This window comes from Enhydra lutris, unplaced genomic scaffold (assembly GCF_002288905.1).
Source record: "Enhydra lutris kenyoni isolate GAN:26980312 unplaced genomic scaffold, ASM228890v2 scaffoldscaffold82, whole genome shotgun sequence".
Taxonomy (NCBI): Eukaryota; Metazoa; Chordata; class Mammalia; order Carnivora; family Mustelidae; genus Enhydra; species Enhydra lutris.
The window spans coordinates 7,061,069-7,081,832 of NW_019154166.1; the positions used below are offsets into that span (position 1 = coordinate 7,061,069).

At 42.3% G+C, this 20,764-nt stretch overlaps 1 protein-coding gene across 1 annotated transcript in view; it reads right to left on the bottom strand.

The window, feature by feature from the left end:
- Nucleotides 1-1,600: 1,600 nt before the first annotated feature.
- The window catches only part of LOC111161227 (heparan sulfate-glucosamine 3-sulfotransferase 3A1), a 93,211-nt gene continuing 74,047 nt past the window's right edge, over nucleotides 1,601-20,764 (bottom strand). Inside the window, exon 2 of the mRNA XM_022524822.1 lies at nucleotides 1,601-2,222. Within this exon, the coding sequence (XP_022380530.1) occupies nucleotides 1,601-2,222 (622 nt within the window). The remainder of the gene's footprint in view (nucleotides 2,223-20,764) is intronic.

The window sequence follows — 20,764 nt, forward strand, 5'->3', positions numbered from 1 at the left end:
TGACAACCCCGGAGAAATAAAGAATAATTACTTAAGAATACCATAGTGTCTGCGCCTTTAAATTTTCAGCAGATATGGAAAACTTCCACGAGATAGGAGACGTTTTCCTCTTGGGTTTAAACCTGTAATAAAATGTTGCTGACAGACTAATTATAAGTGTTTTATATATTTTGTGCATATGTGCTTCTCTCTAAACCAATTTAATTCCCATTAATGCTAATCTTGTTAATGCCCACTCAGAGAGGAAAGGAATACTGTTAATAAACTATTGATTTATTCGAGCTATTTAAATGGGGAATGAGAGAACTAGAAGGGAGAAGAAAAACCTCCGTTTTACCCACATCTGTATTTCTTAGAATATTTTCCAAATATTCATGAATATTCCGTTATTCTTGGTGTGAACAGGAAGTGGGGAAAAATAAAGTGGCAAAGTGACAGTCTTCCGCCCATGAAAAATAATAACATTTATTCATCTTTTTAGTATTAGCTCCAAGATGAGAAATGAGATATTACAAAGAGAAGCAGATTTTCTTTGTTAAAGAAAGAGGTAAAGGAAAATGAGATTCATTCAGTAAGCTCTTACTGAAGTGAGTTTTTCTTTTAGGAAAAAAAAAAAAGTCAAAACCAAAACTAGGTTATGTTCCTAATACTTTTTGTCCTGTTCTTAGTGTGATTGTCCATTTTGTTCTCCAAATAAGAATCCGGTAATTTCTCTGAACCTCAAACAAGCCGAGAGTTCCAAGCTCAGGGCATTTCAACTTGCCAAGATTGGCTCTTAAAAGATACTATGCCCAGGTGTCCTTGAACCCTGGTGACTCCTCATGACAGAGCGTCATAGGGCTGGCCAGGAACTTTCAAAGGCAACAGGAAACCCTCTCTGTCCTGTCTCCAATCATCCACAAACTAGCCAACCGTTTCTAAACGTAGAGCTGTGTTACTTCTCATTCCCTCTGAAAAAAGGGGCATGGAAAAGGGAACAAGTGGACGATGGGGTTTCTGCCCAACCTCCCTGAGACTTGGTTTCCTTATCTGTAAAATGGGGATCATCATCTCTGCTACGTTCTTCTACCGCATCACATAAAGATGGAAGAAGGTGTTTTATTTGAAAACACCACGGTTAACTGTGAGATGGTGGGCAAACGTGCAGTATTATTAACTGGGAAATGGTTTTCGAGAAAAGGAAAAAAACTAAAAGGGAGGAAATATAAAGAGAGAGAGTTTTATCTGGGACCTGTGAAAAGAGACAGAAAGAGAGAAGCAGAGACAGAAACAGAGACTGATTTACCCTTAGGACTTCTTTGAAAGTTTTCACGGCGACGGATGCTCAGAGCCTAGAACTGTGCATATAAAACATAAAACAGAAATCGAAAATTGCTAAGTATTTCAATGCGTGAGGTTTTCCTTTTTTGTTTATCCAAATGTTCCGTGCCCGTGACCCACAAAGATGGGGGCAGAGGTGAGAACACTCTTTAACATTCATTGGGGAAAAAAAAAAACTGAAACAAACATTTTCAGCACAAATATTAAACTGCCTTTCCTCTACCGATTGGTAAAAAAATATATTATATTTTGATATTTTTTTTCTTTTTAAATTAGACGGTTATCCATCCCAGCCGAAGTCCTGGCCGGTCATCTGGTAGAACTTCAGGTTGAACGGCCGGTAGAACTCGCGCAGCCTGCGCACCACCTCGCGGTCGATCTCGGGGTGGGTCCTGCCCTTGGTCTTGCCCAGGCAGTGGGGCTTGCTGCTGCCCTCGGCCTTCTTGAGGCAGGGGAAGCCCTTGGTCTTGTTGAAGTAGAAGTGCTTGTCCGTGATGATCCTCTTGAGGCCCAGGAAGTCCTGCACGCGGCCCAGCTCGCCGGCCGGGTCGCTGATGAGCCGCTCGCCGCTCACGAAGAGCATCTGGCCGATGGGGAAGTGGCGCAGCCAGTGCTCCAGGTGCTTGGCGTAGATGCCGATCTGGATGGCGCTCCACGACGTGTCGATGAGGCCCGTCGTGCGGTTCTTGAACGTCAGGCTCTCGAAGGTGGGGATGTCGGGCCGCTTGGACAGCGTCTGCGTGTAGTCCGAGATGGCGCGGGTCACCGGGTCCCGCACCACCACGATGAGCTTGGTGTCCTTGGACATGGCCGAGATGCGCGCGGGCGCTTCGCGGGTGACGAAGTAACTGGGGGTCTTCTCCATGGTGATCTGGCCCTCCAGGGTCCTCGGCATCAGGTCCCTGGGGAAAAAGCAAAAGGGCCTGTTAGAGGCTGCAAAGGGAGCGACCTTCCCTGCTGTACAGAGAGAAAGCGAACTGCAGGGAGGGGAGTGTCCTCGAGACTCTGGAGCCTGGGGGGTGCCTGAGCTGCGGTGCTCACCCTCCCACTTCCTAGATGGAGAAGTTGCATAGACTTCTCAGGTTCCTCGTGTATTCATTTATTTTTATTTTTTTTTTTAGGATTTTATTTATTTATTTGAGAGAGAGAGAGCGCACCCGCCAAGAGGAGAGGTAGAAGCAAGTTCCCCCACTGAGTGGGGAGCCCGACATGGGGCTCAATCCCCGGACACTGGGATGAGGACCTGAGCCCAAGGCAGACCCTCAGCCCACCCAGGCGCCTGGGCCCACCCAGGCGTATTTAATGGGAAATAGTAATATTCATCTCATACGATTGTTGGGACGATTAAATTAATATAATATCCTTCAATATTTCAGAAGAGGGCCTGGCACAGAGTTTAAGTGCTACGTAATTCTTTATTTTATTTTTATCTGTAACCCACACTGCTGTCAGAAAGTCACCTTCATCAAATTCTTTAGGTAAATTAGACTATCCTAATAATAACACGATCACACTACTAGGAGATGGTATTAAAATACCCTGAGCCTATTCTACAGTTTTCTTTTTTTATATATATTTTTTAAAGAATTTATTTATTTACTTATTTGACAGAGATCACACGTAGGCAGAGAGGCAGGCAGAGGGGGAGGGGGAAGTAGGCTCCCTGCTGAGCAGAGAGCCTGACGTGGGGCTCGATCCCAGGACCCTGAGAGCATGACCTGAGCGGAAGGCAGAGGCTTAATCCACTGAGCCACCCAGGCACCCCCATTCTGTACTTTTCTTACAAACAATGGAGTTCTATTTAACATAAAGCCACTGCCTGGTTCGCAACACTACTTTTCTTTAGAATTTCTAAATTTTCCTGTTAACAATCAAGACTTATTAAACAATCCATCGTTTATCGAACTTGAAACGCCATCACTGCGACAGTCTGCAGATCTTGGTTCCTCTCGACTGGGCCCGGTTGTTGTTATTATCATGTATTTTCCCCACGACAAAGTGAATTCTGGCTCTTTGCCGTTCCAAACATTCTTGAATCTTGTCTGCTTATTTTTCCTGATGAACGAACGTTAGGATCACTTTGCCCCGTGGAAAGAAAAATACACCACTGGGGTCTTGACAGAGCATACGTTCCCACCTAGGTCAAGCAAACAGTACCTACTGAGAACTGGTGGGTGTCAGGGCCAGTCAAAAAGGATGAGCCAGAGAGACAAAACTATTTACTCTTCCAATTTAAACATACTACCATTACATCCACTATTCGATAGTAACCCACTGTCTTTCTAATCCCAAGTTTTATAAGAAACAGCTCGGCTCAAATCAGTATTAGAATAAATATAGCTGGGGACTTATTTCAATAACCACACTAAATTTGTCCTCTGATTCATTGTGAGAAGAATCAAACTTCTACATATTCTTATACAGGATTCACTTTTATTCCTGGAATACAAGCCATTTCCGTTTGATTCTGATAGATTTTTCTTCTAATATTATCCTGGATTTGGTTCATCATTATTTTGTTCCATTTTTTCATTCATATTCACTAATGGGATGTTCCTGTAGTTTTTCTTGAGATCAATAGCTTAATCATTGGCTAGAATATGAATTATTCCACCAATAAAATGAGTTGAGAAATGTTTCACATTTTTCTTTATCCTAGAGGAGTGTAAGTAGCAAAATAATTTTTTAAAAGATTTTTAAAATTTATTTCCTTGAGAGAGAGACAGAGAGATCATGGTGGGGGCAGAGGGAGAGAGAGAGAGAAGTGGACTCCCAGCTGAGCATGGAGCCCAACCTGGGGTTCAGTCTCAAGACCCTGAGATCATGACCTGAGCTGAAATCAAGAGTCAGACCTTTAACTGACTGAGCCACCCAAGTGCCTGGCAAAATAATTTTCTCTTTCTTTTTTGTTTTTAAGATTTTATTTATTCATTTGACAGACAGAGATCACAAGTAGGCAGAGAGTCAGGCAGAGAGAGAGAGAGGGAAGCAGGCTCCCTGCTGAGCAGAGAGTCTGATGTGGGGCTCGATCCCAGGACCCTGATACCATGACCTGAGCCGAAGGCAGAGGCTCAACCCACTGAGCCACCAGGTGCCCTATTCTGTTATCTTTTTAAATTCACTTATTTGCATTTTATCTTCCTAATGCTCCCCTTTATTCTTCTTCTACCTAACGATCTGCAGTTCTCCTAATTTATTTAGCAGGATGCTTCATTTATTTTCAATCCCTTTTTGCACGTAATAAAAGCATTTTGAAGCTATTATTTACCTCTTTACCTACAAACTTGGTCAAACTTCATGTTTCGACATGTACTATTGTCATTTTCATAAATATTTACTTAGTTAATTGTGTTTTGTACTTTTAATCTCCTTTATAACCCTGGTGTGATCTAGGATTGCTTTTGTTTTTACTTTTAATTCTAATGGTTGGAAAATAATGTACTTTGTGTTATGTGAATTTGCCTTTGTTGACTTCCTATAATTTAGTCCCACTTACACTATTTCCTAACTTTATATTAAGAAAAATTTCAGACACAACCCCAAGTAGAGAGAATTGTAATGTCAATCTTGTGTACCTTACATTCAACTTCAAAAAACAACCGGTGGCCAATTTCATTTCATTCATAACCCCCTCCCTTTCTACTCCCTCCTCCACAAATGAGCTACTTTCAAGTCTGTCTCAGACATCACATCAACTGGTTCATAGACATTCTGGTCCCCCAACAGGTGCTAGGAGGATGCGGAGAAAGGGGAACCCTCTTGCACCATTGGTGGGAATGCAAACTGGTGCAGCCACTCTAGAAAAGAGAATGGAGGTTCCTCAAAAAGTTAAAAATAGAGCTACCTTAAAACCTAGCAACTGCTTTACTAGGTATTTACCCACAAAACACAAAAATGCTAATTTTCAAAGAGATACATGCATGCCCATGCTTACAGCCTAATGATGGAAGTAGCCCAATGTCCACTGATTGCTGAATGGCTAAAGATGTGATCTATACACACAATGGAATGTTACACAGCCATCAAAAAGAATGGAATCTTGACATTTGCAGTGATGTGGATGGAACTAGAAAGGATTATGCTGAGGGAGATAAGCCAATCAGAGAAAGGTAAATACTACATGATTTCACTCATATGCGGAATTTAAGAAACAAAACAAATGAGCAAAGGAAAAAGAGAGGGAGACAAACTGAGAAACATACTCTTAAATATAGAGAACAAACTGAAAGGGGAGGTGAGTGGGGGGCGGCGGTTGAAACAGGTGATGGGGATTAAGGAGTGCACTTGTGATGAGCAGAGGGTAACCTATGGAAGTGCTGTATCACTCTAGCGTACCCCTGAAACGAATATTACACTATATGTTACCTAACTGGAATTTATGTAAGAACTTTTAAAAGACCCATTCTGCTTCCCATTGTCATTATTTTTGGCACAAATTCCTCAACATCTGTAGCAATAAGCCATTGACCCTTGGCTAGTTCAGTGATGCTGGGATTCTCAGATTTTTGTTGTCTTTGGTATTTTAGTCTGGTTATGTTTGCTTTTATCCTTAGGGAAGGACATGATAATTAGATATCTGATTTCTCTTGCTTTTTGCTGTTTCCAGAAACCTGCAATTCTTTTTGCAAAAGAACCTTTCATGTCACCCATCCCCCACTCCCTAAATATACCTTTGGGTCTGGGGAAGATCAAGCAGCAACCAAAATTCAGCGTTGCCGCAAAGCAGACCCAGGTAGCAGTCGCTGCCCACGCTCACACTGGTGTCACTACACGACTTGAATTCACGGCCTCATCACTGTGCCTCTCCCCACAGAGAACTGAGAAACTGGCGGGGCCAACCGTCTGTGGAAGCTTAGCTTACACCTTTACGAGATGAGCCAGGAGATCCATACAGACATTGTTGGAATAATTCGGTGAAGGAAATTTGATCAACTCTGTGAAAAAAGTCTGGGTTAGCAAAAGCAAACACTAAGCACCAGCAAAAGTGATAAGAAAGAATATTTGGTGATTAAAACAGAAAAAAAAAAAGTCAGCATTCTTGCCTCTTTTCCTGTGATCTCTGACTTTTAACTACTCAACCTCCTTTTTTGGCCCATAAGATAGAAAGAAAATACTTCGCTCAGAAGCTACTGGTTGGGGATCTCAATCTTCCTCTCTCCTGTCTCAGAGGAACACAGAGATCTCCAGCAGCCCTTTTCAGCCCAGATTCTGGCTGGCGATTGTGCTGCATGAGAGGAAATCCCACTAACATCTCTGAAAAAAGAAACCATATTTTCCATCCTTTCAAAAGAGTGGGGAAAGAGCAATCCAAAATAGGCATTTGAAGAGGAAAGAGCTAAAATAGGATTTCAGAAGAAAAACACATTAATGACTGTCATCTCTGGGATGTGGAAAACGGACTGGTTTGGCATGGGGTGGTTGGAGGAGAGGGCAACAGCGGGGAGTCCCAGCAAACCAGAAGCTGCCTGCAAGCCGGTTTTTTCAAAAAGGAAGAAGTGATAGTCTAAATAAATCCTTAATGAAGCTTATATTGTAGAAGGACTCACAATAGGATTCTTTAAATCGTCATCTCCTTTTTCATTTCTTTATTCATTTTCTTACCGCAATTTGAATTTCCATGTTTAGAGTAGAGCTCATCTATCACAAAAACCGAAATGCGTGTGTCATTTGGAATACTGTTTTTCAAAGTGTTGAGAACTTGCAAATTGTCCTTCCTTACCTGAGTGAGACACACACTGTGACTCTACTCTGTGCCAGGACTTGGGCCCAAATGGGCAGAGAAAAAGCCATCCCAGTATCGTGAAAGCTTGGAAAAGATACCAGACAGGCTAATAAGGGAGAAGAAAGGTGTGTATAGTAAGATATATCAAGTTTCCCTAAAGATGGGACAAGTTGGGGTGGGGAGTGAGAAATCCGACTGGACGATGGGAGGAGTGGCTCCTAGGAGGCCCTAATTTCCTGGCTAACCAGGTGATGCTAACGTAACTTCACTTCTAAATAGTGATGCAGATCTGGGGATGTTAAGGGTAGGTATGGGGATGTGGAAATGGATAGAAACCAGAATGATAAGGAAAAATCAGGAAAACTTATTTGTTCTTTGCTCCAAAGGCAAGGGTTAAGAAGGGATCTCACAAGCAAATTAAGGATTATTACAGAGTGGGTTGCACACATGTGCTCTTTCTCCCCAAAGAACACAACAGTCCAAAAGTAGAAGCAACCCAACAGTTCATAAGCAGATGAACAGAGAAACAAAATATTCCACATAATGGAATAGTATTCGGTCGTTAAAAAGGAAGGGAATTCTGACACCTGCTCTAACATGGGGGAACCCTGAGGACATTCTGCTCTGGGAAACTAGCCTGTCACAGAAGGACAAACATTATGTGACTTCACATATATGAGGCCCCTAGAGTCGTCACGTTCATAAAGACAGAAAGTAGAATGGTGGTTACCAGGGGCTGAGAGATGGGGAGGGAGTTGTTTAATGGCATGGAGTTTTAGTTTTGCGAGAGGTAGAGTTCTGTAAAATGACTGCTCCACAGTGTGAATGCACTCAGGACTACTGAATGGCACACTTAAAAATGGTAAACATTACGTTACATCTATTTTTATTGTATTATCGCTTAAAAAAAAAAACTCACCAAGAAGACAAGGTCTTCAACTGCATCAGTAGAATTTAATTAGACAAAAGAGCCTTTTTGATTTTGCAGATAATTAAACATTTAGCACAAGGTGCTGAAAGAGGCTACAGTTTTGTTTTCCTCTTGCTGGACCAAAGGGGAATATAATAATTTATGCGCTATTATGGAACTGTCTGATTAGGAAATAATGTTCTTTAGCCTGCGTCTGCTCACCACTGGGTGGGTGACTGCGAGCTAGTCATCCAACCTCTCCAATCTCAGCTCACTTTACCCGAAAAATCAAGCCAAGGGGCTGGGCAATCTGGACCATAAGCAGAGTTGACATGACCATTAGGGGAAGGAGCATACCAAGAACTGTTCTTTAAGAAGGTGATGCCTGGGGTGCCTGGGTGGCTCAGTGGGTTAAGCCTCTGCCTTCAGCTCAGGTCATGATCTCAGGGTCCTGGGGTCGAGCCCCGCATCAGGCTCTCTGCTGAACGGGGAGTCTGCTTCCCTCTCTCTCTCTGCCTGCCTCTCTGCCTACTTGTGATCTCTCTCTCTGTCTGTCAAATAAATAAATAAAATCTTTAAAAAAAAAAAAAAAAGAAAGTGATGCCTGGTGTTTAGAATTTTCAGCTGCCAGGAGAACCCCATCTAGTCCAGATCACAAGAGTCCAGAGAAGGTCAGAGCCCCTCTGAAATGTTCCTGGGACAGCCACACACCTGTCCATTAGAGACCCTATATGTACGACATTCCAGCAGTGACAGTGCCTGGTTTGAAGGCCACAAACTGTCAAAATCAAGTTATTTGCCTATTACGGTGGGAGAGAGGGGAGCTCAGTTTTTAAGGGGAATCAGTTTCTTCCCATGCCATGTGGCACAGTTATTTCCAGAAGGGAACTGCTTGGTAACACTTCCATGTGACTCAGGATATTGTGCCTCCTGGATGTCCTGGGGGTTTCATCTTGGATCCAACCAATCACATTGGGTTAAATCATTGTGGGCCTACAGATATTCGAACAGTTTTCTAGTGGTCTATGGTATAGGAAATGGCCAAGTACGAACCAAGAGACACCTGTCAAATAATTTATTTTTACTTAAGCCCTAAGTCGACTGAGTACTTCATGGTAGGAGTACTAAGGTGACCCAGAAGGCCTTCCTCCTGCCACACTGTGGACAAGACAGATCTGCCTCCATGACAGCACCCCACTGATAGTCCCAGAGGCAAGGTCACCACCATCTGCATCACCATCATTTGCATGGTCAGGGGCACCACCAAGAGGCAGCCCTCGAAGGCAATGAACAACACATATTCATTGCACATACCACACATTCAAGAATGGGTAAGAAAGAACCTACCTCATGTGCTTCACCCTACTCCTTTGTTCCAAATTCCCTCTGTCCTCATACTGTCCTCCCGCGCCTGCAACCTTCCACCAGAACTGCTATTAGCCCTCACTGCAGGTACTTCTTCCTTAAAAAATTGCCCTCCTTCATTGCATTATCCACATGGAAAAATAAATCTTGATATCTCACCATATAGAAAAATCAACTCCAGATCGCTGGTACATATAAATACGAATGATAAAATAATAAAACTTTTGGAAGGAGACCTAGGAGAGCCTCTTAAGTTTCTTAAAGGAAGAACCACAAAGAAAAGAATGATGAATTGGACTATATGAAAAATAAGAATGTCTGTTCACCAAATGATACCAATAAGAGAGTAAAAAGGCAAGCATGAGAATGATAGAAAATATTTAAAATACAAATACCTGACTAGAGATTTACATCCATCATATGTAAAGAGTTTCTACAAATCAATGAGTTAAAAAACTAGACATCAGGAAAGAGAAATGGGCAAATGTCTTGAACAGGCACTGCACACGAAAAGCAGTATCAAAGAGTCCATCAATGTATGAAAACGTACTGCACTTCATTAGTCCCCAAGGGACTGCAAATTAAAACACAATAACCTACACCTACCTCAATGCTTAAAATAAAAACCACAGTGAATTCCAAATGTGGCGAAGATGCGGAACAATTGACTATTGGTCTGAGTATAAATTGGCATAATGACTTTTGCAAAACTATTTGGAACAATCTACCAAAGCTGCACATATATATACATATGGCCCAGCTATTTTGCTCCCAGGAGTATATGCAACAGACATCACACATATGCCCATCAAAAGACATGGTCATGAATGCTCATAGTTAATCATCACAGCCCCAAAGGCAAGCTCCCTAAAGACCCATCAAAAACAGAAGGATGTATGTATATATTTATGTATGTCTATGTAGATACGTGTCTATATATGTGTGTGTGTGTGTATCTTTTTTGATGACATAATCAATGTATTACATACATATATGTATATATAAATAAGATATATATGAAATACAGAATTGGCATGAATGACTCAACATTTGTGAATGAATCCCATAAACACCATTGTGTTTGACACACATAGCCAGTCACAAAAATGTATGTACTGTATGATTTCTCCTATAAAATTTCAAAAACAGCCAAACTCCACCTACAGTGTTAGGTGTCAGGGACAGTGGCTACCCTTAGGGGAAGGAGTGACTGGAAGTGGGCCCAAGGTACTTCTGGAGAGGTGGGCATGTCCCACTGCGTAACGTGGGATTTATGTTCTTTTCTGAATTTGGTTATACTTCAATAAAAAGTTGTTTTGAAAAAAGAAGGAAGCTCCCCTTCCTCTAAAAAAAGGGGGGGGCTGGGACGCCTGGGTGGCTCAGTTGGTTAAGCAGCTGCCTTCGGCTCAGGTCATGATCCCAGCGTCCTGGGATCGAGTCCCACATCGGGCTCCTTGCTCATCAGGGAGCCTGCTTCTCCCTCTGCCTCTGCCTGCCATTCTGTCTGCCTGTGCTTGCTCTCTCTCTCTCTCTCTCTGACAAATAAATAAATAAAATCTTTAAAAAAAAAAATAATAAAAAATAAAAAAAAATAAAAAAAGGGGGGGGAGGAATGTTTCTCTTTAAGGAGAGTTGAGACTGATTTTTATATATTTTTTAATTTTTAACAAGATTTTATTTATTTGGCAAAGAGCGAGCGAGCACAAGGAGGGGGAACAGCGAAGGGAGAGGGAGCAAGGACCTGCTAAGGGAGGATCCTGACATGGGGCTTGACTGAAGGACTCCAGGATCATGATCTGGGTCAAAGGCAGCCGCTTAACCGACTGAGCCACCCAGGTGCCAAGAGGCTAATTTTTTTATTTTTTAAGGTTAAGATTTCTGCCTAAGAATTCTGATGAGGGCAAAACATTATTGATTTTATGATAAAATATAATACCGAGGGATCATCTATGTCTCCATAAAGACAACATCATTTTATAAGAAACTCAAAACTGGGAATAGGAATGTGGACCCATCTTGAGTCTGCTGCTCCTAAACTGTGTGATCTTGAGCAAATCACTTTCTTGCTCTGGGCCTTGGCTTCTTCATAAGCAAAATAGTAAGACTATTGTCCTCCGGGTCTCTAGGGTCTTCCCACCTCCAAGACTCCACGTATGGCTCAGAACTTAAATTCATTGTCGATTTGTCAGGCTTACGACTCTGCACAGCCTCACAACTGCTCTGTTCTGAAGTGTGACCCTACCAATCACATCAAAAGATTTGTATAAATCAGGGGCACCTGGGTGACTCGGTCGGTTAAGCATCTGCCCTCGGCTCAGGTCATGATCTGGGGGAAATGGGATCGAGCCCCACATGGGACTCCCTGCTCAGTTGTGGATCTGTTTCTCCCTCTGTGATCTCTCTTGTTCTCGCTCAAATAAATAAATAAAAATCTAAAAAAAAAAAAAAGATATTTATAAATCATTAGGACAAATCTGCATCAACAGAATTCATTCAAAATCAATGAGATCTGAAAGAATGGGGTTAGTCCCAATGAAGAGTCCCTTGCTGTTCCCTTGGTGCTTGGAGGCAGAAGAAAGACCAGGAAGTCCAGGAGATGAGTGGTCTCAAAGCAGGGGCAACCAAGAATTCAAATGGAGGTGTCTGGAGACAGAAGCCAATGGACACTCACCAAGCATTTACCACAGACCCAGATCCGATAAAGATTTCTCGCGTCATTAACAGCAGGGAAAAGCTGGAATTACTAACGTAATTGCACGGTTGCAGAGATAGGTTCAGAGAGGTCATGCGACTTGTCCGAGGACACACAGCAATGAGGGAAACAGACAGAATGAAAATCTAGGTTTGTTCAGCTTTCATGTGCATCTTCTTTGAACCTCCCCAGACACCCAGGCAGCACAAGCAGGACCCCTGTGGTGGGGGTTATTGGCAATCTTCGATATTCTGTCAAAACATATGAGCACTCAATGCACTTACTTCTCTATGCATCACATAGCGCAAATCATTCTGCTTGGAATCTTGCAAACAGGCAAGAGACGGAACATGTTTGTCAAAGGCTTTCTTCCGTCAGGGAAGGTCACACTGCAAGGAAATGTCCCCGGAGTTGTAACACAAAGGTAATTTACCTTGAGGAGTCAATAAATCTGGCTCTCGCAAGCACACATTTGTTTTGTCTATACAACCCAACAGAAACAACATGTCTGTTTTTGGAAGCCTCTGGCAGCAGGAAATTCTAGGAAAAACATGCTCTTTGCATGGCCCTGGCGTGAAGGTGGCTCCCAGGGGTCCCCGACGGCGTGAGCCTGGAGCAGGGGAAGTTTCCAGCAAACTCCCAGCGCTGTCAGCCTGCCATCCCTCGGGCCAAGGTCCAACCGCATCAGTATTTCTTTTCCTGCTGTTGTGATGTGGGACCCCACTCTAAACGTGACTTGCAAGGCTGGAAAGAAAACTCCTTTGAGTTGTTTGAGTTGGCTTCTGTCGGGGAGGAAGGCTTATGTTTCTGAACCAGCCCCCACGCTGACCCAGTCTAGATGTACGATTCTAATAACCCAACCCTCGTCAAGGTATGTCAACATCACGTGTAAAGGCTGGTACGTGTCCCACGGCCATTGATGGGCGACTCCCGGTAAAACTGTGAACGATAAAGTAAAGAAAGAGAAAGCATTCTAACTCTCCCCAGACTCTACGACAAAGGAAGAAAGCTTCTTTGAAAAACAACCAACCAACCAAACAAACAAACAAAGCCCCATTGTGTTCCTTGGTGCTCCAGGGAAGGAGAGAGAAGTCAAGTATTCTTGGTTGATTGGTTTTTTTTTTTTGGGGGGGGGGACATCATAATAGGGCAGAAAATACATCTGTATCTGGGTCAGAGAGGAGAAGAACCCTGACAGGGAAGGAACAAGAGTTATCTTACATCATAGATTCAAGCATGAATCCTTTATGTCTCTGCAGGCCTTGGTTTCCACAAGCCAGGCCACGAATTATCTCATCCATGGACTGAGAAAATACAGAAATAGACCCGTGTTTCCCAAGGCTCCATGCCTCACCCTGATTTTCTCCTTCCAGGTTTACTCCATTGGGGGAATTTGTGCATTCGTAAGATTTAAAATATAATTTTTAACTCTATATCCATGGATCCCAAATTCTGTTTTAAAAGGGGGTCTGGTTCTTGAGAACTGATGTGCTTCTCCCAATGTCCTATCAAGATGCCAAAAAAATATCCAGGGGGGAAAAAAACAAAAACAAAAACAAAACCTAACTACAAGAAAAACTGAAATTCAGGGCACCTGGATGGCTCAGTGGGTTAAAAGCCTCTGCCTTCGGCTCAGGTCATGATCCCAGAGTCCTGGGATTGAGTCCCATATCAGGCTCTCTGCTCTACGGGGAGCCTGCTTCCTCCTCTCTCTCTCTGCCTGACTCTCTGCCTCCTTGCGATCTCTGTCAAATAAATAAATAAAATCTTTAAAAAAAACCCTGAAATTCACATACAACTCTCTCTTTTTCTAAGAAATCATCTAGAGAAAGACAGGAACCTGTCATGCCTCTCCACAGTGGGTCTGTCTCTGAACTTTAGACATTATTTTCTTTTTTAAATATATATTTTAAAGATTTATTTCTTTATTCCAGTGGGGGGGGGGAGGCAGAGGGAAGGGGCAAGAAAGAATTCCAAGCAGACCCCCCACCGAGCATGGAACCCCCCGCCCACATACACACAGACAAGGGGCTCAATCCCACTACCCATGAAGTCAGGACCTGAGTAAAAATCACCAGTCAGACACTCAACCGACTAGGCCACCAAGGACCCTGAACCTTAGACACTCTTGAGGCACCAAACTAAAAAGTGACAACCATCACAGAAAGCCCTTGTAGAGATCCACGCTTTGAAAACTATTTGCAAAATTCTGGGTGTTTGAGAAAGAAAGCATTTCATAGGCATTCATATAGAAAGGCAAATGCAGTAACACTAGAACTAGCTACTTAAAAAACGAAGGTCAAGGCCGGGGGGTTTTGGAGGGAGGGTTGAAATTACACTTCTGTAGGAAGTGCCCAAAGGTTGTTAAAGATTAAAAAGAGAAGAACTCCTATCCTGAGCTAAGCTGTATTTCATTTAAAGTCATATCAACATAACATTTTCAGATATTCAATGATTCAGAAACCTTAGCATCGAGGTGACCTTGGGGGAAAAACCCTGAAGTTTCACATCGGTTGAACAACAGGGCAAAATTAAAAGCTCAAGAATAAAGAAGTCCATGTATAAGAAAACCGAGGGGACATCTACAATCAGAATAGAAATAAGTCTTAAAGAGTGATTCAGCAGCTAGATGTAAAGAAATGACTACAAAGAGCAGAGATGAAGTATAATTAAATTAGTCGGGATCGGAAGTCTGATAAATATTTACAAACCCTTAGAAGAGTGTGTGAGAGAGAGAAAGAGAGAAAGAAAACAGAGAGAGGGAGAGGGAAAGGGAGGTGTGGGGTGGGTAGGGGAAGAGACTGATTACAGAGAAGACGAAGGTGGGATTAAAAGGAGAAGAATGTTCTGGATTAAAAAAAAGTGGGAGGACTGCTCTGTTGGGCAGCAGAACCCCTGGACGTGAGAATGGGAGGAGTCTCAGAAATCCCCGAATCCAGCCCCTTCATTTCAGACGCAAACGGTCTGAGAAGTCAGGCCGCCCAGGGGACACAAAGCTTAGCTTAGATGCTGGTCCACTGGCCGCCCTCCGCTGCCACCGGTTCACTCTCTTTCTGTGACGGAGCTTTCTTCCGTTTCTAGAAACAAGATGCACTGGGCTGGACCACCTTCACATTTCAAGCCCCTGGAAAAGAAACTTCCCTCGTGGAGGGTGAATTCCCTTCCATTGTGTCTGACCCCAGAAAGTGACACTGAACTTGAACCCTGAGTAGAAGGAGAATCGGGTTTTCTTCGTCCTCCTATCTGGTACTTTAACCGACGGTAGAAGATGAACGGTCTAGAAGGGGAATATGGAGTTCCTCATGGACGTGGGCAGGTGTAGGCAGAGGGTGGGCACCCCCTCCCCGCTCTGTGGCGGCCGCCCCGACAAAGCCCCATCAAGGCTCCTCTTGGCCCTGACGGGAGTTTTATAAATGATTCGTGGGAGAGCCGGGCTATCAGCTCCATGCTACTGTGGACAGCTGCTTCCGAGCAGAGCCCTCTCCTAACCCCGAATTATCAGCTCTTTGCAGATGTGTTGCTGGAGATAAGGGAAGAATCGTGCTTTCCTTGCCTGGGAATGGAAACTAAGGACAGTGGGGGATACTAAGACAGGTGCAGGGAAACCTGAAGGAAGGTCCTTTGTTACATTTTGGAACAGTGGGGGGTGTGCTTCTTTTGGTGTCTTTGATTTTTTTTTCCTTCTGTTATTGTTTTGTTTTGTTTTAGGTTCTGGATGCAGAGTAGCTGCTAAGTCAGTAGGTCTTTCAAGTTTAAAACAGGAAAGGCGACTCGAACCTGTGGTTTTAACATGGTCCAGGGTGCCAGACTGCCTGGATGTTCTTTCTAAAATTGCCAGCAGGTGTGGGCTTGGGGGGCTCAAGTGGGTTAAGCGTCTGCCTTGGCTCAGGTCCTGATCCCCGGGTCTTGCATTGGGCTCAGGGTCCTGCTCAGCGGGGAGCCTGCTTCTCCCTCTCTGTGTGATCTCTCCTCTCTCTCTCAAATAAATAAATAAATAAATAATAGACAAATAAATAAAATTGCCAGCAGGTGACCCAGTCCCCAGCTTCCCTGGTTTCGTACAGCAGAAAAAGATACACCTTCTGTCCCACCAACGGAACTTCCCAAATCATCTCACTTGTATGCTATAAAGAAAGCCTCCAGAATATGACCTCATCGTGAAATGAGGCATGCAGGCAAAACAAACTTTGGGAAAGCAATCAATGAGCATCCATTAGACACAGTCTGTCAGCGTGGATATGCCATAGGGCACTCTCGCCGCTCTACTAGGGACCCCGGGGCACAGCATCAGCAGTGCCCTTGGACAAGAAGCATCCTTGCTCAGAGCCCCACCATGCAGGAGGTCCTCCTGTGACAGACCTAACTTTGTGGTCCCATTTAGGCAACCCACGACCCTAAGCCAGGGAAAAGCTTCTCCCTAACTCTTGCCCTGTGTCTTCCAAGCAAATGTCTGAATGCTGACACGGGACATGGCTTTGAGTCACTGCGGACACTGGAGGGGGGGACACGGATCCGTTTTGGGGAAGATCTGAGTGAGAGAAGTGGGTCATGGAGGGAAAGAACAAGTCAGTTATCAAATAGAGCAGATCAGATAGCATGGCATACCTTCGTGGTATGAAGTATCATTTGCTAGTGTTACTGAGTGATCATTCCTTTGCTTTGTTTCCTGTTCCAATTCATGGTCCTGGAGGTGCTCACACACTAGCCTGTTGCTTGCAACAGTTACACCCGGAGGTAGAGGGACATTTTGTACTATTAAGCAAAAGGGGCTATGCAGAACTTTTTAAATGTGTATACAGGTCAAGGTCAAAAAGGCAGAAAAGCAAGACGCTGAAGTCTTTCCCTGGGCAGCCAGATGGGACATAGAAAGCTAGACTTCAGAATAGTTCCAATTTTCCGAAAATGTTTAGTAAGATTTAATTTAATCACCATTAAATTTTCTTTACAATATTTACACATTTTAATGTAGCAAAAATTCCAGTTTATCATTTTTCATGTCCTCTTTGTTTATAGTACTTCAAATTTTTGTAATGTTCTCCAATCTGTCAGATTTTTTCTTACGACATTCCCTCTGCCCTCACCATGTTTTCTAAGTAAGGCTGTTCTTCTGTTAACATTAAATAAATATTCACCTCTGATTTTTATTTTATTTTGAAATTCATTTGAAATGCTTGCTGATACTGAATTCTAGACCTTTTTCCTTTTTAAAAAATGACAGATAATTGGCTTTTTATCCAGTCCGGATAGGCCATCTACTCCATATACTGAATTCCTATGTAACCTTCGTTACTTTATACATAACGTTTATATATAAAGTTTATAACCTATTCTAGATTTATTTTTGCACCAGGAGAACACGTTTTCAATTATTGTAATTTTAGGCTATGTCTCCACTCTCACATGAAATTGCCTGTATATTCTATTCTTTAGTATTTTTTTTGAAGATTTTATTTATTTATTTGACAGAGAGAGACAGCACAAGTAGGCAGAGAGGCAGAGAGAGAGAGGAGGAAGCAGACTCCCTGCTGAGCAGAGAGCCCGATGTGGGGCTCGATCCCAGGACCCTGAGATCATGACCTGAGCCAAAGGCAGAGGCTTAACCCACTGAGCCACCCACGTGCCCCCTATTCTTGAGTATTTTTTTAGTAAGTGGGTTTTCTTCCAAAAGAAGGAATTATAAAATATTTTCATCAACTTCCCTTCCCCTCTTCACTTCCAGTTGGCACTGGGATGTCATTCCACGCTAAGGACTGATTCAGGAAGAAAGGACATCTTGCTATACTGAGTGTGTCAATCTAGAAAGACGACATGGTTTTCATGTGCACAGATCTTTACATTCCTAATAAAACTTTATATTTAAATGGACACGTACGAAAACTGAATTTTTTGGAGCAGGGTTCTATCAAATTCAGTATGTATCTAGGTCTGTTTGGCTACCACCTCAATCAGAGTGTAAAACAGATCCATCGCTCCCACATTGTGCTCTTACTTTGTAGTCTTACCCTCTCTTCCTCCCCACCTCCTGGCAAATGTTGATCTGTTCTCCATCACGATAGTGTTGACTTTTTGAGAATATCATATAAGTGGAATTATGACAAGTAACTTTTTTGGAATTAGGTTCCATGCCCAACATGGAGCCCAACACAGGGCCTGAACTCACCACCCTGAAAGCAAGACCTGAGCTGAGATCAAGAGTTGGATGCTTAACCAACTGAGCCACCCAGGCACCCCAGAATTATGACACATAACTTTTTAAGCCTGGCTTCTTTCACTAGCTTAATGCCTCTGAGATCCATTCAAGCTCCTGCATGCATCAAGAGTCAGTTCCTTTTCACTACTGCATAGTATTTCACTGTATGGGCATACCATGTTTTTTTATTCATTCACACATTGAGGACAGTTGGTTTGGTTCCAGCTTTCAACAGTCATGACTAGAACTATTAAAAACATTTGGCATATAGGTTTTTGTGTGAATAGCAGTTTTTCTGTCAGGTAACTAGCAAAAAGATGTATTCCTGGGTTATTTGATGAGTTATGTATTTAACTTCATAAAAAACTGCCAATTTTTAAAGAGTGGCCCTCCCATGCACATTCCTGAAGCAATGTATGAGAGTTCCATTTGCTCTAATCCTTGTCATTACTTGGTACTGTCAGGCTTTCTTTGTTTTTCCTTTCTTATAGATACACAGTGATATCTCATACTGGTTTTCATCTACATCTTCTTAATGGCTAACGCTATTGAATATCTTTTCCTTTACTTAATACCCTTCTTTGTTGAATGTTTGTGAAAGCCTTTTGCCCATTTTAAAATTTGGGCTGTTAATTTTCTTATTGTTGAATTTTGAAAGTTCTTTGTATATTATAACTAGAAGTCCTCTGTTGGCAACAGAATTTTGAAATGTTTTCCCAGTCTGCAATTTGTCTTTTCATTATTTTTTTTCATAATTGCTTGACTATTCTGTGATGATTAAATTTTGAACACTGTTTGGATCCCCCCCCCACTTTTTTTTGGTTTTTGGTGAGAACATTTAAGTTGTACTCTCTTAGTAAGTTTCAACAGTGTTACCAACCATAGTCACCATGTTTTACATTAGATTCTCAGAGTTTACTTATCTTGCAAGTGACAGTTTGTACCCTTTTGCCATCCTGTCCCTACTTCTGCAACCCAAGCCCTTGGTAAGTACTTTTCTACTCTCTGTTTCACAATTTTGACTTTTCTTTTTAGATTCCCCATAAAAGTGATACCACACAGTATTTGTCTTTCTTTTAGCAATGCCTCTGGCAGAACAAAAGTTTTAATTTTGATGTAGTTCAATTTACCCATATATTTCACGGATTATGCTTTTGGTACCATATCTACGAACTCTTGGTTACAAATCCTCTGTAAAGCTTTTTACAGACTAGTTGTGTATACTTCTTGTTGCTATTACCCCTGAATAGCTTCTATTTCATGCTATTTTAAGTGGATTACTGATTTTTCATTTTATCTAAATCTTAAAATTGTTTATCTAAACCTAAACATTTTATCTAAACCTTAAATTGTTTATGAAGATGCAAAATCATATTTCTTATTTGGCAATGTTTTTCGAATCTCTTTCTTCCAATAAATTGAACAGATCATGTGTTTACACAGAATTATGGTAATGTAATGGCAAATAAGTCATGAGGCATATTTGCGATAGATGTTTCCATTCATATGTATCTCATTATAAAAATAATATGTGAGTGTGAAAAAATATTTTAGGGATAGGCAAGATATCAAAAATATAGATGAAGATCTAGATATGGCAGAATCCATATAATCTGGCCACTTGGACATTTGGCATGAGGTAAGAATGAGGACTGTGATGGGTGGGTCAGTCACGATGATGGTCTAACCTTAAGTCCTCAGATCTGCCCTTTGGCAGGTGACACAGGCCCACCACCTGAAGGCAGAGGTTTTTAACCTACGCTCCAATAATGAGTATTGGGAGGTAATAAAACCACTGTTAAGTGTGTACAAAAATGTGAACATGAGCATATGTGCATTATGCTGAGTAAAAAGTCTGAAATCTCATCGGACTCTCTAAAAATACCATTCCATTCCAAGAAGGCACACTCATGTTCTCCCCATTCTCTCATTTCAAACATATCCAACTCACTGTACACATTCAATAAATATTTATTGAATGACTGAACAAATAAATGTTTCTTGAACTATCATGATACAGTAAAACTTTAGGTCTGACCTCAAGTTTAAGATTTTTATTTAGCATTTATGGAGTGCCTCCTTTGGCCAAGCACCCAAGTAGAATATGGAACTCTATGGACAAAAGGGCAATGTTTCTGCTCTCAAGGAGAAAGACATAACAGCAAGTGTATTTCAGTGGGAGAAGCTCCAGAATGGGAATCTCCGTTCATTAAGTTCAGAGAAGGAGCACTGGATCTGCCTAAAGACTATGGAGAAATCTCCCCAAATACAGTGGTGCTTGAGTGCAGATGAGAATGTTGATGATAGCAGAGCTCTAAGTGGCCTGCAGAACCCTTCAAGCAAATGCTGGGACCTAAGGTTATTGAAGAGTGAGCATGATATGGAGCCTGGGAACCCATCACCAGTTATAGTTATATAGACTCTCTTTATCATGGCTTTCAGGACAGTTTATCAAAGTCAATAGGAGAGGCAGGAGGATTCTAGAAGAAAGCATTTGAAGACACAGAGGTGTAAGAGATCGTGGCGTGGGGGGGTTCCAAGTGTCTTAGTCTTACTGGAGGATGA